Source organism: Punica granatum, chromosome 4, assembly GCF_007655135.1.
Source record: "Punica granatum isolate Tunisia-2019 chromosome 4, ASM765513v2, whole genome shotgun sequence".
Lineage (NCBI taxonomy): Eukaryota > Viridiplantae > Streptophyta > Magnoliopsida > Myrtales > Lythraceae > Punica > Punica granatum.
Genome location: NC_045130.1, coordinates 26,040,453 through 26,056,135, shown reverse-complemented (window position 1 = coordinate 26,056,135; position 15,683 = coordinate 26,040,453). Strand labels below are relative to the sequence as shown.

General features: G+C 38.2%; 2 protein-coding genes across 4 annotated transcripts; one reads left to right on the top strand and one right to left on the bottom strand.

Moving 5' to 3' along the window:
• Positions 1 to 7,080: 7,080 nt before the first annotated feature.
• Positions 7,081 to 9,773, top strand: LOC116204923 (pentatricopeptide repeat-containing protein At4g16390, chloroplastic). The gene has a single exon (XM_031537295.1). It carries the CDS (start codon positions 7,258 to 7,260, stop codon positions 9,379 to 9,381), a length of 2,124 nt encoding a protein of 707 aa, XP_031393155.1. The 5' UTR covers positions 7,081 to 7,257; the 3' UTR covers positions 9,382 to 9,773.
• A 1,983-nt stretch (positions 9,774 to 11,756) lies between these two features.
• On the bottom strand, positions 11,757 to 15,326 carry LOC116206391 (microtubule-associated protein 70-5). 3 transcript variants are annotated; one of them, XM_031539253.1, is made up of 12 exons: positions 15,190 to 15,326; positions 14,847 to 14,985; positions 14,618 to 14,703; positions 14,182 to 14,247; positions 13,911 to 14,081; positions 13,657 to 13,827; positions 13,418 to 13,573; positions 13,172 to 13,318; positions 12,986 to 13,057; positions 12,326 to 12,862; positions 12,053 to 12,210; positions 11,757 to 11,960 (listed from the first exon to the last, which is right to left on the bottom strand). In XM_031539253.1, coding segments are annotated over exons 2-12 (1,674 nt in total). In that variant the 5' UTR covers positions 14,956 to 14,985; positions 15,190 to 15,326; the 3' UTR covers positions 11,757 to 11,959. The 3 variants fall into 3 exon arrangements, with proteins under 3 accessions (XP_031395113.1, XP_031395116.1, XP_031395115.1); XM_031539256.1 differs by having other exon boundaries at positions 15,195 to 15,306; XM_031539255.1 differs by lacking the exon at positions 15,190 to 15,326 and having other exon boundaries at positions 14,847 to 15,179.
• Positions 15,327 to 15,683: the final 357 nt, after the last annotated feature.

Here is a 15,683-nt window from a genome sequence, read left to right as displayed (position 1 = left end):
TTAAAGGTGCTAATTATAGACTGGCTTTTAGGTCAAGTGGCAGAACTGCATAAAAATATGCCATTGCGTACTGCAGTGGTGGATCCAGGACCCCAGACTTAATGGGTGTAGACTACGACTCTCTTATGCTCAGCAAGGAACTTCAGAAGCTCGAGAAAATTACCTTGATTATGTGAACCTTCTTATTCATCATGTCCACGAAAAGCCAATCCCTGACGTAAAAGAAATCTAGCAAAATCAACTGATGCAGTCAACCGAGTGCGACACATTCTTCGTACTTCATCAAATTGTTTTTTTAGAGCAGTCTCGATATGTTGGGTTTGTTTCATCAAATCCAGGCATTTGCTCCACGCTTGATGATGTACACTATCCGGTCCTCCAACTTGATCATTCAATATTCCTTTCTTATTCCAAGTTGAGAACCCAGCTACAGTAAATGCATCTCTACTCCCCCTTGCATAGTCAGGTTTAAACAAACAACCTGTTTACACTGGATTTCTGCATGCCGCGTTAATCACGGGAGTTGTGGATTATCGATCAAGATTAAGAGTTAATCGAGCTTTGGATTGACGAGGATTTGGCCCAGGTACAGGACAGAGATAATCCAAGTGGAAGAATTGATGAGCTCAGGCTTGCAAGGATACAAGGAAAGAGAGCAGGTCAGCGAAGGAAGTTTTTCAGGCCGGCCCAGCCCCAAAGAGGCGGCGATATTCAGCTTAGGCCCACCGTGCCTGGGGTTGATGGCCTCAAAATGGAAAGCGTGGGGAGATCACTGCATCCAGGGAAACTACAAGCTAGAGTAATCTTCAAGAAGTCAATGACGTGTTAAGATGGATATTGTCATTTTTATTTATTTTATTGCTCATTTGGAGCATGATTATAAGGAACTATTTTTCTTGTTTCCTTAAGTTTAGCTTTGACATATTTTGCAATAAGATTCTGCCCTAGCTTATTGTCAGATATCCTAGACTCGGCTATATAAGTTAGGAATGTGGATCATTGTGGGCTTCTTCGATAACATGACATTTGCACCACTTATTTATCTATTTTCGGTATTTTTCATTCCTTTGCACTTTATCTTATGCTTTACTTATCGTTATTCAATTCTTGCACTTCCATTTCGCACTTAGGATCATAGAGCCCACCGAGATACTCAGATTATCCATCTACCTCCATCCTAGCTCTTGAACAAAGAAAGAGTTCCATCTGCAGCTTGGCTTTTGGGCCATAACGTGTGTTTCTCTCGGCTTTACGAGGCCAGAATCCATACCACTTGAGTCTTCTGAATTCATAGTGGCCGGACCTATTGAATTGGGTTTTGGGCCAATCTCATCTTTTTTGGCCTAAAACTACATTCACGTGTTGGGAGAATCAAAACGGCTTTACCCTCGTGGCCGTGACAACATTTGGTCAATCAATAGCCACACGTACGTTACATATTCATATCATCAAAGAAACTCGGCTGCCGGTTGGACTTGCGGATCTCTTGAACTGTGGCACTCAATGTTCTTTTCCGATGAGAGCGGCTGGTAGTTCCACTACTCATAACTCTTGAGACAGTGTCCTGATACTCCTGACAACTTGTTTCTTACCACATATAAACCAAAGGGGAGTTGCGCGGTTGTAGGTGGAACACAACTCAAACAAAAGACAGCATCTTTGCTAACACTATACTCCGACCACAGATATTGCTGAAACTAGGAAGGACAAAATCTCCATATCACTTATCCTATTTGTTTCTGTGGAAAATTATACATGAGTGGTTGACATGGCCCTTTTAATAAATATACTCTTCGAACTGCATCTCGCTCATAAGGATGATACTTCCAAATTGACTTCCTTAACCCGGGGTCCCTTTCAAGACTTTCCAAATCAATATCAAGATGAGCTTGCTTTACCAAAGTTCGTAAATCTTCTTTCTCGGTCTCCTCTCCACGGGATTGTTGCCCCGGAGCTGAAGTGGACTTCCTTTAAAGATATCTCTCCGTAATAATCTATTATATAAATGAAATAAAATTAGCAATTTTATATTAGGGCTTCAATTAGTCAATTGAGAGTCTAAAATCGTGAAATCATTAAAATTGTTAATTGTATCAAGATCAATATTCTTGATAGTCAATACAATAAAAATAACTACAATTGTATTTGCACCCCAATGAAATATCTTCACGTGGGAGAGAGAAGATCTGATGATCATCTTCTGAAATTGACCCCAATGGGTTTGCTTTCTTCCACGTGTGAGAGAGATGATTGAATGTAAGTGCCAAGATAGACCAGTGTGGGGAGCCAACTGCAATTAATGCAGGAACCGTTTGAGTATGAAAAAGAATTAGCTGATGGGACAACAATAGGGCCTTCTTAGGCAGAGCAGGAATGCTGGGGTGATCCAACTATCTCGGTAATGTATCTTCTTTTCTTGCCAAGGAAAATCAATCAGAAGGAGAGGGGTCGAGCTTGTATTCTCCCCTCCAACTCTCTCTCCCAAGAATGTAGCTCACATCTAGAAGTTGTGGTTGAGAAGACTAATTCAGAAAATATTCAAGCAGATACTCCGAGCTGAAAGAAGATCGTTCCTAAAAAGAAAAAGAAGATAGTGGAACCCGTAGAATGAGAAGGATTGAGGAAAATATGTTAAACTGATAGGCCAAGACTTCAAGGTCATACATACTTGGTCGATTGGGAAGCAGTGAGATGTGCGAAGCTCGAGTAAATAGCTGAGACTATTAAGGAACGTGGTTAGCATTATAACATTGCATCTCGAATGCGAGTAGTTGATATCTTCTCTCCCCATAGAAATTAAAACCGTAGTATTTGTTGATAGTTGAAGGTTTTTTATGCTTGTATTGAAATTCCTTGTTGGGGTTGCTTACGAGATTGGTTAGGCTGCATGGTAGTATCGAACTAGAATGGTGACAACACTGTACACCTGATAAAGTGAAGTAAGCCACTTTCAAGACAGTCCATTTGTGAGACTCCCTCAATGTAATTAGTTTATTGACTTTCTATCACTAATTTTCTCCTCTGAACTTTTATTTATTTTTTTTTTTTTTGGCGCAGAGTTTACCTCTTAGAATTGAATGGTTAGGGACTGAAAAGTGTCGAATGTGTATGAACTTTGTGTCTTCAAAATATGGGCTTCCCGGTTGAGGTCTAACTAAGCATGCTGATCATCTATCTACTAGATTCTGCTAGATTTTTCATTATTTCCTCTTTGTTACTGGTCTCTTGCTATATATGCATATTATTTGTTCACAAAGTGGCTAATTTTATTTGTAAAGGTTGACATGAATGTCGAGCGTATAGCAGTCCATCTCGGTCGGATACCCCTATAACCACTACCAAATAACCTTCAATTGCATCTGCTTGAAAAGTAAGAAGAAAGTATCAGTGGAGAGCCCTACCTTTCTATTTCTTCTTTTAAGGTATTATTACCAATACAAAATCTGTGCATGCCGAGACATAAAAAAGATTTTGACCTCGTTTACATGTAGATACCCGAAAACAGACGAGATTCAAAAGTATATCTGGCCAGGGCTCTGTACACTTAAATAGCGAACATTGTAAGACTATGAACTTTCCCTTACGAGTAGTATGAAATAGTAGTTTGCTAAAACTACCTATTGATTCCACAAGTGGTTTTGTTTATGATTATGGGTCAGATATGAGTTTCATTATCATTTGATCAGATTTAGAAATATACGTCACAATCTTGTTTAACTGCATATTGTCTTGATTGAGTTTACTTGTGCTGCTCATTGTAATTTTGAGCAGGTATTTTGCATGAAGAGAAGTCCAAATTGCAATGCATGTTCTCTGAGGGGGAACTCCAAACATTCTACAGCACTTGCAAGGTCTAATAGAAAGGATTTTTGCTTCTTTATCATAGTGAAATGCTGCAAATTGAGTTTTAATATATTTTCTTTTCTTTTGTTTTATTATAATTTGGTCATTAGTAAACAATGTTGGCATATATAACTAGCAAAAACAAAGATTTAGTCATAAGGGGCAAATTTTCTTATTGCATTCTGGTTTGGCCTCTTAATTAATTTTTTCAGTCAGTTTCATTATATGTCTTATATTTGTCACCAATACCAAGGATTATATTATAGCAGTGCATTTCCGCTACCAGCAGCACAAGATGAAAGCATAGTGACTTCGGTGGTACATATTTTAGCTCATGAAACTAGTTCAGACCTGAGCTCATCGCTCGTTGCTGATTTTGTCCCACTGTTGGAGTCAAACAATCAAACTAGTATGTGTGAGCCTATTATTGAGGAGCCAGCAACCCTGGAACCAGAGACTTATAACTTATTGTTGAGAGATGTTGAATATTTATGCCTCGACAATGACGACGATGACGAAATCCCGACCATAAAGCTGAATTTCAGTCCATCTGTGGATAATTTGTGAAGTATCATGAATGAGAATAACATGCCTTATCAAGAAAACTCAAAAGCACTAGTTGCTTTGACCACAGATGCTACATCCAATCCTAGGTCCAAGCTAAAATCTGTCACTCGTTACAAAACACCAAGTGTGAGTAGCTATATTATGTAATTGCGGTTATTAAACTCTTACATTATATTATAATTTCAAATAGTTTTATTTTCTTGCCGGTACGAGCTCTCAGATTTGCATCCACTTGTTAGATCGGTACTCTTTTTGCTACTCTCTCTCTTTTAACGAACCATGCATAAATCTATGTTTCTAATAGAACAGCGAACTACTATTTTAGTAACGAAGAAGAAAATGGTAGTTAGTTCCCACCTCAAGTATATGTAATATGTTTAGATTGCAACCGGTTTTCCTTTATCCTCAAGATGACAATATCGTTGAGCGAGTCATCTGGTACTGCTCTACCTTCTTTGAGCCATGGATTCTCTTCATCAATTAGTGACATGCTAATAGCAAAGATACAATTAATTACATGCTATGTATGAATTGATACAGTTAATGACATGCTAATAGCCATAGATAGCATGTCAATAATTGTATATTTGATTTATACAGTTAATGACATGCTATCTATGGTTATAACATGTGATTTAGTTGTATAAATCAAGATTGATCTATACAAATAATGATTTACTATTTATGGTTATTAATGACCAAGTCATCGTAAGAAATGACCATTTCAGATAGAGTTTGAAGGAAAGTTGGTTTACTAGAATTTTAAATTACCTAAAACCCGAGATAGAGAAAACCGTGGCTTAATGTAAACGGTAAGTATCTTATTGATTAGGTCCTTGGCACAGCTCGATATAGTAAGCCACTTCAATTATTATTATTATTATTATAATAGGGGTAAAATAGTAATTTCATACTAATTCATATATTAATATATTATACAGAAATTAAATGATAATACTTAATTTTTTCATAAATAATAATATATAAATATAAAGAAAATATTCAAACAAATATCAAAGAGTATTTCAAAATTTTGATCATTTATTGTCATTTCATTAATAAAAATATATATTTATAATTTTAAGAAAATAAAGAATAAAATTAATAACTTAAATTTAAAGAATTATATCTAATCTTCTGAAAGCTCAATTCAAAAAAAAAATTATTCATGTGACCGATTCATTTTATCTAAAAGATTTCAAATTTATAATACTTAATGAAGTTTAAAAGTTTTGTTAGGTTTTAAGAGTATTATTTTTAATTAAATAAAACTAAAGATCTAATCTAAAAGTACTCAAATTTTGAATTAATTTTCTTAGAAATTTAACTGATTATTGCTATGGCATATATATTACATGAATTCCTCACTTAAGAACTTTTAATACATATTTATATATGTTCCTCCTTCATAAGTTTAAAAATTACAGCATTAAAAATTTATAAATATAAAAAATAAACTCTTACAGGTTACTATAAACTATAAATTTATACCAATCATTGTTTTTCATATTTTAATTTTTATAATAGAATTTTTTGTATAGAATTCGTGTAACGCACGGATCCAATAAACTAATATTGATATATTTCTTGGGAATACAGTGCTATGCACGAACAATTTTCTAATAGTTAATTAAACATTTAAAAAATTAAGCACCTAGTTTTCACTACTAAAAATCCATATATATAAGTAAATTAACTCCTAGGTAATAACTGCTCTATCATTAATGAAACAAATTATTAAAATAATTTAATAAAAATATCGAAAGAGCTGATTTAATTATTCATTGGACCATTTAAAATTGATCTAATTTATTAATAGATTACAATGTGAAACCTGGAATTAATTATTCAAAATATTTTATTTGTGAATAGGCAAATTGATTTTCCAAATGTCAAAATAATTTTTATAAGAAAAGATGTATAAATGTGTTAAAACGAACATATATAATGCAAATAATATAATCAATAAAAAAATTAATTGTCACATATAGAACTTCCTAATAACATTATATTCTTAAAAGAAAAATCATGACATAGCACTATGAACTTAAACTCATAAATAATATAAAAATAACACATATGAGATGTCATATCCACCGTTTTTCGAAGAAAAGGACAAAACAAATTTTCATTCTAATTACTAAACTTTATGTATGGGATAAATATATATCAACAATAAATTTAAAGATATGAAGCATATTAATTGAGAAAATTACACGAAATTATTATTGTAATAGTTACCTTACACTAATTTAAAAAGTCTATTGAAGATTATCATTTGAAAATTTTTATTATTTTTAATAAAAATAGCTGGCATTTTAATTTGTAAATAGTTATAATAAAACATGATATCCATATATACGAATATGAACCCATGTAGTGTACGGAAAAAAAAAAACTAGTATACTAGTAAAAAATTGGCTCCTGCAATAATAAATGACCTATCATTAATAGATGAGACTAATACATATATCTTGGTGTGCAAGTTTTTATTCAGAGTTTATCACATAGAGTTCACAACAATTAATTTTTTATTTTATTTTTCTCAACATTTCGTTAAAATTTGCACATGTCACCTTTTTGTATCAGTCTCACCTGTATATATATATATATATTTCCAATTCATTTGGGTCGTTTTAGTTTTTGTACATCCTAGTTTAATTTGTGTCGTACTTTAGTTTTAACCTCGAGTCCAATGACCATAGCATTTGATTTTGGGATAAAGCTTTTTGCTGAGAAGCTTGTAACCCGGGATTATCCGAAACACCCCACTCAATCGATAAGGCCTCTTCTCTGCAACGGAGAAGTGTAGGCAGGCATTAAGCGAGAAAGCCGAGAGGGAAGGCTATGGCGCTTCATCTGCTTTGCTCTCCGGCCACTTCTCCCCTCTGCAGCTCCCTCTCCTCCTCTTCCACCGCTTCCTCTTCTTCCCTGAAACAGAAGCTCCAAACCCTCAATTTGCCCCATCATAAACCCTACTCCTCTCTCTCACTCCACTCCAAACTCTCCCCCTACAGGGCCCAAGTCTCTGTGCAGGAACCCATCCTGCAAGAAGAAACCCAGACCCCCTCAGATACCGGCGACTCTCAATCCCCAGGCAGCGAGAGCAGTTCTTCCCCCAAAAGCTACATATGGGTCAACCCCAACAGCCCCAGAGCTTCGAAGCTCAGGCAGAAGTCCTACGACGCGAGGTACGCCTCTCTCGTGAAAATCGCGGAGTCTATTAACAATTCGACGGAGGGCGAAGTTCATGGAGTCCTGGGGGATGGGTTGGGCGATCTTGTGTTGGAACAGGACGCTGTGGTTATCCTCAACAACATGTCGAACGCCCTGAACGCTTGTCTCGCGCTCGAGTACTTTCAGGGGAAGTTGAAGCCCCGGAAGGAGGTCATTCTCTACAATGTGACAATGAAGGTGTTTAGGAAGTGCAGGGACTTGGACCGCGCCGAGAAGCTGTTCGATGAAATGCTCGAGAGAGGGGTTAAGCCCGATAATGTGTCTTTCTCGACTATAATTAGCTGTGCCAGGATGTGTTCTTTGCCTGGTAAGGCGGTGGAGTGGTTCGAGAAGATGCCCGAGTTCGGGTGTGACCCGGATGATGTGACCTACTCCGCTATGATTGACGCTTACGGTCGGGCCGGGAATGTCCTCATGGCCTTGAAACTATACGACCAGGCGAGGACTGAGAAATGGCGAATCAATGTCGTCACCTTCTCAACTCTGATTAAAATCTACGGGCAGGCAAAGAATTTCGACGGGTGCTTGAATGTGTACGAGGAGATGAAGGCTCTTGGGGCAAAACCGAATCTGGTCATCTATAACACCTTGCTGGATGCTATGGGCCGGGCAAAGAGGCCGTGGCAGGCAAAGAATATATATAAGGAGATGATTGATAACGGGTTTTCCCCGAATTGGGCCACTTATGCAGCTCTTTTGAGGGCCTATGGGAAGGCTCGTTACAGCGAGGATGCTCTCGCAATTTATCAGGAGATGAAGGAGAAGGGCATGGAGTTGAACACGATACTTTACAATACACTACTGTCAATGTGTGCTGATGTCGGGTTTGTGGACGAGGCAGTCGAGATATTTAAGGAGATGAAGAGTTCTTCATTAATTACATGCAAGCCCGACAGTTGGACCTTTTCATCCTTGATTACGGTATATTCATGCAGCGGACAAGTCTCTGAGGCTGAGGCCATGTTAAATGAGATGATTGAGGCAGGTTTTGAGCCTAATATATTCGTGTTGACTTCAATGATTCAATGCTACGGGAAGGCCCAGCGGACCGATGATGTGGTAAATTCATTTAATAGACTCTTGGAGTTGGGAATAGTTCCTGATGACAGGTTCTGTGGGTGCCTTCTTAATGTGATGACTCAGACACCGAATGAAGAGCTTGGGAAACTTGTAAATTGCATTGAGAGGGCTAATCCGAAACTCGGGTGTGTCGTTAAGATTTTGATTGAAGATGATAACGTGGATGCAGATTTTAAGGAGGAGGCATCAGGGCTCTTCAACTCCGTCAGTGCTGAAGTGAGGAAGGCTTACTGTAATTGCCTAATCGATCTCTGTGTCAATGCAAATTTATTGGAGAGAGCTTGTGAGCTATTGGACCTAGGCCTCACGCTCGAGATTTATAGGGACATACAGTCCCGGAGCCCTACTCAGTGGTCCCTACACTTGAAGAGCCTCTCACTCGGCGCAGCTCTTACCGCTCTACATGTGTGGATAAATGATCTATTGAGGGCCGTGAGCTCAGCGGAGGAGCTTCCTCCACTGCTTGGGATCAATACAGGACATGGAAAACATAAGTATTCTGATAGAGGCTTGGCCAGTACCTTCGAGGAGCATCTAAAGGAGCTGAATGCTCCATTCCACGAGGCACCTGATAAAGTTGGGTGGTTCTTGACCACAAAGGTTGCTGCCAAATCGTGGTTGGAGTCGAGGAGTTCACTCGAAGTAGCTGCCTAATGAGTTTTCTGCAAGGTACTTGTCCTCTTCGACTTGCTTGCGCTTTTTGGTCTCATCTGTGTTCGGGAGCTAAATTTTTGTAGACTGGAGATGATATCCTTAAATATCGACAACTGTTGAAGGATTTCGACTCTACTTATTTAATCAAAATTGTATTTGATACAAGGAATCATCTCCAGGAAGGAGACAAGTGAAATTCATTTTGCAATTGTAGTTATATATTCGACTCTACTTATTTACTAAAAATTGTATCTGATACAAGGAATCATCTCCAGGAAGGAGACAAGTGAAATTCATTTTGCAATTGTAGTTATGGATAACGCTTGCATAGATCAGAGTTTGTCAACAATCTCAATCTGGACCATAATCCATGAATGAATGAGGTTGCGTTTGGGGTGTGTTTGGATTGAGAGTTGAGTTGAGTTGAGTTTTGATTTTAATTGGTTTGTAATGATTGTATTGTTGAATTATGAGAAAAAAGTGTAAAAAAGTAATAAATAATTGAGAGAAAATAATGATTAAGTAATGATTGTGTTGTTGAATTGTGAAAAAGTAATGAATAGTTAAGAGAATTTAATATTAAAAATTGAATTGAATGGTTAAAAATATTTAAAAAATAAAAAAAGTAATGATTGTGATGTTGAATTGAAGATAAGTGGAGTTGAGTTGAGTTGAGTTGAAAATTGTTGCGAATCCAAACACACTCTTGGTATTTGAGATGAGTTGAGTTGAGTTTTGGTTTTAATTAATTTGTAATAATTGTGTTATTAAATTATGAGAAAAATATGAAAAAGTGTGAAAAAGTAATGAATAGTTGAGAGAAAGTAATGATTAAGTAATGATTGTGTTGTTGAATTGTAGAAAAAAGTAATGAATAGTCGAGAGAATTTAGTATTAAAAATTGAATTGAATGGTTAAAAAAATGAAGAAAAATGAAAAAGTAATAATTGTGTTGTTGAATTGAAGACAAGTATAATTGAATTGAGTTGAGTTGAACAAAATTCTTAAAGCCAAACAAGGCCTGAATCTGCCCAGTAAGTACTAGGTTCTAAGGAGAATGATCCTGGCTTGCTTCCCGTCATTCGATGATTCCATGCCTTCGTACCAAATGCAGCATAAGATAATGGCCCATCACCTCTGAAAGTTTTTGATAACATGTCTAGACGGCTGTTCCTTGATCATGATGCATTTACATTTTTTCGCGTATCTTAAATGTGATTCTTTGTGTTCTTGCATTCTGGTTTGTATGCTTGAGGAATATTGAGAAGCTTTGATAAAATACTCAAAATGCTGAAAGGGAAGCCGAAGAACATTCAGCTTGTCCGTCTTCTATGGTTTTTTATTACGTTATCTAATCGGTCTCTTGGTATATCTGAACATATGAACACCCCGCTGTAGACCTGAGGTTTTAGGCACAGAATTTGGATGCCTGCTACCGAATGTACTAGTTTAACCGGTAGACATTAAGAATTCTTTGCAGAAACCTTCGGTCTTCTATAATCGTAAATGATTTATTTAGCATTAGACTTCTTAGTATGCAGATGTTAATTTACAAAGACTAAGGTGGTTCTACCCATTAAATAAATCCTTCACTTAAAACATAAATATTTTGAATATGCCAATTTATTCCGGTAAATATAAAATTCCCCCCTTTATTCAATTAGAAAAGCAATTCAATTTTGGGGCATAATGGCTCGCACGTCAATTTGCCTTGAGCGTTAATAAATTCCATAGGCGAGCCTATAAGTATGTGAACTACCAATTTTTCTAAGCCATGTATGCAATATGGGTAATTGCATCGGTCTCCTTTGTCACATGCACCACGCCAAGGCTCGAGTTCTCAGTGGCAGAGGAGAGCTGAAGATCGAACCAGAAGTGCCCGCTATGACAAGTCTACCATCTTGGCTATTCATTGGCCCCAAGATTGTTCCCTGTACAGAGCCTTATTCTCCTCCACCGCTGGATCACGCACTTGAGCCCGGAGAGATGTTCAAGGGGAACAGCCATTTTGTAAAGATCGTTGTGACCAAAAGGCAACTGGAGTCGATGCTGCGAGATGGGAAGGACATCCCTCATATAGGGGATATCGCCGTTCGGCTCTTGGAGAAGCCTTGGGTCGAAGAAGAGTGCCCAAAATGGAGGCCTTCTTTGGTGACCATCCCAGAAGTTCAGAAGTTTTGAGGCGACCGCCTATTAGTTTTTCAGCTGCCTCCATGCATGACAGGAGTAATGTAATTGTTGATCTGCTGTACAGCTTCTGATTAGCGGCATCCTGACAATGTCAACTCACGAATTGAGTTGCCGTCACATGCTGTAACTTAATGCCGCGTTTTCTTGTAGTTATCAGCGTTACAGAACCTTAAAAAACAGTCTAATAAGAAAGAAAAATGTCTCTGTTAACATTATTATTAATGCCAATCGAACAGAAGCCCTTTTGCAGGATTTACAATATCAAATTCCCAAATCAATCGCATGAAATCCGAATTCATTTCCCCTTATATACACGAAAAAATAATGAAAATATAGTTTCACTTCTGCTTCAACCTTCAAGAAATCTTCAAGATGATTTTGTTGTCGCTCTGCCGGGATTTTCATACATTCACAAGTTAGAATTGGGAAGAAAGGAAAAAGAAAGGATGAACATACGAGAATTGGTTATATATAACAATACCATTTAGAGGATTTTGTGCTCTTGATGTTCCTTTTATCATCCATCACCTTCTGTGCTGCAGCAGCAGCCTCCTTCTCTCGCATCGCCGCCTCTCTCTTCTGCTTCTTTGACTCCACCTCGATCGACTTCGTCAATGCATCCACCTTCTTCATTAGCATCTGAAAACACGGGAAACAAATCCTATTGTTATTTCTTCGAGGAGCTGTAATTCTTGGAACCACTTGAAACCGGTTTTCCTTATGTTCTAGGAGATTGATCATGATGGTAAATTACCATGATTTCCTGGTCCTTGGCATTCAAAGAACTATCTTTCGCCTCGCAAAACTTCCTCAAACTTATCACTTCCTTCTGAAGTCGATCGTACAGAAATCCAGAGACTGCATCTTCAGTCCCCTCTTTATTGTCTGAAGCATTACTTTCTATCCTTCCTTTGTTGTCGAACTTTTGGATGTTCTCATCAGAGTTTGCCCTCTTCTCTGAATTTTCCTTCCCGCTGCTATCAACAACTTTGCTCCTGGAAGCCCACAGGCTTCTCCTGACAATACTCTCGTCGGGGTTAAATTTCTTCCTAGAATGATTGTTCGGTTCATCCAGCGAATTTGGCTGTATAAGAGGAGTGCTTCTAATGGACGAACCCCTGGGCTGTGAAGACGATCTCTTCTTTAACCCTCCATTGCTTGTTAAAAACCCGAAAATATGATTTGACTGTTCGGTTATAGGGGATGCCGATACTGAATTTGGATTCGTTGATAGACTTGATACTTGCCTTAGCCCATCCTCTAGTGTCTTTAACCTCAGCTTTAGTTTGTCCTGAATTATGAAAGAATATTCCATGATTTCCTTTACGTTCGATACAGTTAATGATAGAATACCGAGCATTTTTTATTGGACCACTGTGGTTGGAAAGTTTAAGCTAAGAGTGAAAACGTTTACCTTCAGTTGCGCTTCAGCCTTTGCTGTTCTTTCCGAGATAGCGAGCTTGTCTCTCAGTTTTTGCATTTCCGCCTGATATTTATTCAAGAATCTCTCAGTTGTCGAAATGCAGGAGACGAAGACCATAAGATTTCTCGATATATCTTCGGCACACGTGGAAATAGAAAACAGAAAACCGAAAAGTACCTGCAATATTCTTCTCTCCTCAAGCCACTGTTTAACAGGCATAACCTTGTCATTCTCATCCTTCCACTCATTGGCCACCACTGCTGCAACTCTGTTCGCCGATACTTTCACCCTCGCCAGTTCCCTCTCCAGAGTCCTCTTCTCTTCCTGCAATTATTCTGACTTTTCATTCGAGTGCCCTCATTTTCCTTAAACACATACAAGTTAGCACATTGGCAGCCAGCAAAAAGTGCGAAACTCGCTTACATTTAGTTCGGAGATTTGCCTCTTGTAGTCTCTGATTGCATTTGCTGCGGCCCCTCCTGCTAGAATGGCTTCCTCGAGATCCTGAATAGTCTGGCTCAGTTTCTCGACTTCTACAACTTTCTGACGGTTCGTTTTCTCTAGAATCCGGTTCTCCTCCTGTGTGGAGTTCAGTCATTCATAAATTCACATTTTAATCAAAATGCTTTCTACGCATAAAAAGGAAAGCAATTGAAACGTGCCTGGCAAATCTCAATCTGCCTCTTTAGCTCGTAGTTTTGATTCTGAACCTCCTCCACGATAAGAGCTCTTTCTAGAGCACTTCGAAGGATCCGCTCCGCCTCTATGAGGGCAGACTCTTTTGATTTGGTGAGACGTTCCAGGGCCTTCTTGTCCTCTTGTAAGGCCGCAACCTTTAAAGAGAGTGGTTTGATAACGATAAGCGGTCAAGTAAATTTGTAATTTTTGAGATGTCAGATCTGCATGTCTTTATCACCTCATTTTTGTACATTTTCAGCTCTGACTCTAGAGGGGCAAGGACGGACTCGATCGGGGGTAAGTCATCATCCTTCTGATTCATGTGCAGCCTCCGAAGGGTTGCTTCAGCAGCATATTGAGCAGCCAATGCATCCTTTCTTTCATTTCCGAGTTTCTTGATCTCGAGGTTCTTCATTAACAAAGAGAAATGTAAAATGCCATTTCAATGTTATTGTTGAGATTGAAATAATGTCAGCTCAGAAGCCATCAGAAACTTGCCTATCTCTCACCTTATGCTCAAGAAGCTTTTCAGAGGCCCTGAGTTTCTCCTCCAACCTGTCAACTTCATTTTTCAGCTGGAATAGGAGAATTCGAATTATGAGAGAACAAGCAAACGGAGTGAAATGGGTCAAGATATGCATATGTAAGGGCAGAAGAAATCTTGGATTTGTATTTATGAACTACAAACCAAGCCTTATGTGGCAAGCGCGAATTGAGCAACCTGATTGCAGCTCGGGTTTGCCCCAGGTACGTAAACCTTATCGCAAAAGAAGTTATAGTATTCTATTTCGGGCTAGAAGATTAGGTTCGTCTCAATGTGGGTGAGTCGTGGGAATGTCTAAGATGAACCTAAGCATTACTCATGCAGGTTAATGTGAAGGCCGTCACAATCAACAGCTGCAATTAACTCGACTTCTATTGTACCCACTGTAAAAGTAATAATACCTCTTCGATGGCCTTATCCTTGAGAATCTCTGCGGCTTTCAGAGACTTGATCTTGCTCTGAGCAGCTCCAAGTTCTCTACCCTTCTCTGCACACACCCCATAAGAAACATTACATCAGTTGCAATTTAAAGGCTGTATCAACTCGAGTAACCAACCTCGACTCAGCTACACAATTATTTTTCAAACCCGATAAACCAGCCAGTCGAGGACAATGGAGGAGTCGCCTTGCCTCTTAGAAGATTCTGCAGGCGGTCGAGCTCGAGCACGACAGGGTTAGGTTGAGAAACAGAGAGCTCTCCTCCTCCTCCTCCTCCAAAAAAGTTCTCTTCCGAGCTCATCTTTCCTTGTCACTTATCGGTCGCTCGGAACTATAAGATCAGAGCAGGGCTTTGAGAAGACCGAAAGAGAGATATCTTGCCGATTTGGTCGAGGAACAGAGGAGAGACCGTTCTTATATATATATATAAACGGACATACACAATGAATGCTGTGCTTGTGTTCAGAAATTTGAGATGAGAGGATTCAACAGCAGTTGACGAAGAAGAAGAAGAGAAAGAAGGAGAAGGGGTTACCTTACCATACTCTCAAGCAAAGATCAGTGTCAAGCTTTCATATCAGATTGGCCGGCCGAGCCGGCTGAATTTCCTCCTCCTCCCCTGTTTTCTTCCTCTTGGGAGCCCGAAAGTAACCGTTGCCATTTGGATTTTTATAATTATGAACTAATTAACTAATATTTTGACATCGGTCTTCCAAGGAAAAAAAAAATCTCATATGATCATTAACGAGTAATGAAATTATTTTTATTGTACAAATTTATGACCTATTATCCATGTGCTAAGCCCATCAATTCATCAGTTTACTGTAATTCTATTTGTATTTTCTTGGGATAAGAATACCGAAAAATTTCTCATTTTATAGAATTATATTTGTCAAACTTTTGTTATAATCACTTTTTTCCTTCTTCTCTTCCGTATTTTCACATTAATCTCAATGTAATTAATGTTTGATTTGATATGGGTTTTTCCCCAAAAATGCATATGCGCAATATTTGTGAGATCCATTTTCC

Bases quoted from the DNA above. Each gene is read 5' to 3' on its own strand.
- LOC116206391 (XM_031539253.1), bottom strand. From the start codon at position 14,955: ATGAGCTCGGAAGAGAACTTTTTTGGAGGAGGAGGAGGAGGAGAGCTC. The intron at 14,082-14,181 runs GTGAGAGATAGG...TTGTTAATGAAG, and splicing joins AAAAGCTTCTTGAGCATAAG to AACCTCGAGATCAAGAAACT. The intron at 12,863-12,985 runs GTAAACGTTTTC...TTCATAATTCAG, and splicing joins AGGCTGAAGCGCAACTGAAG to GACAAACTAAAGCTGAGGTT.
- LOC116204923 (XM_031537295.1), top strand. From the start codon at position 7,258: ATGGCGCTTCATCTGCTTTGCTCTCCGGCCACTTCTCCCCTCTGCAGC.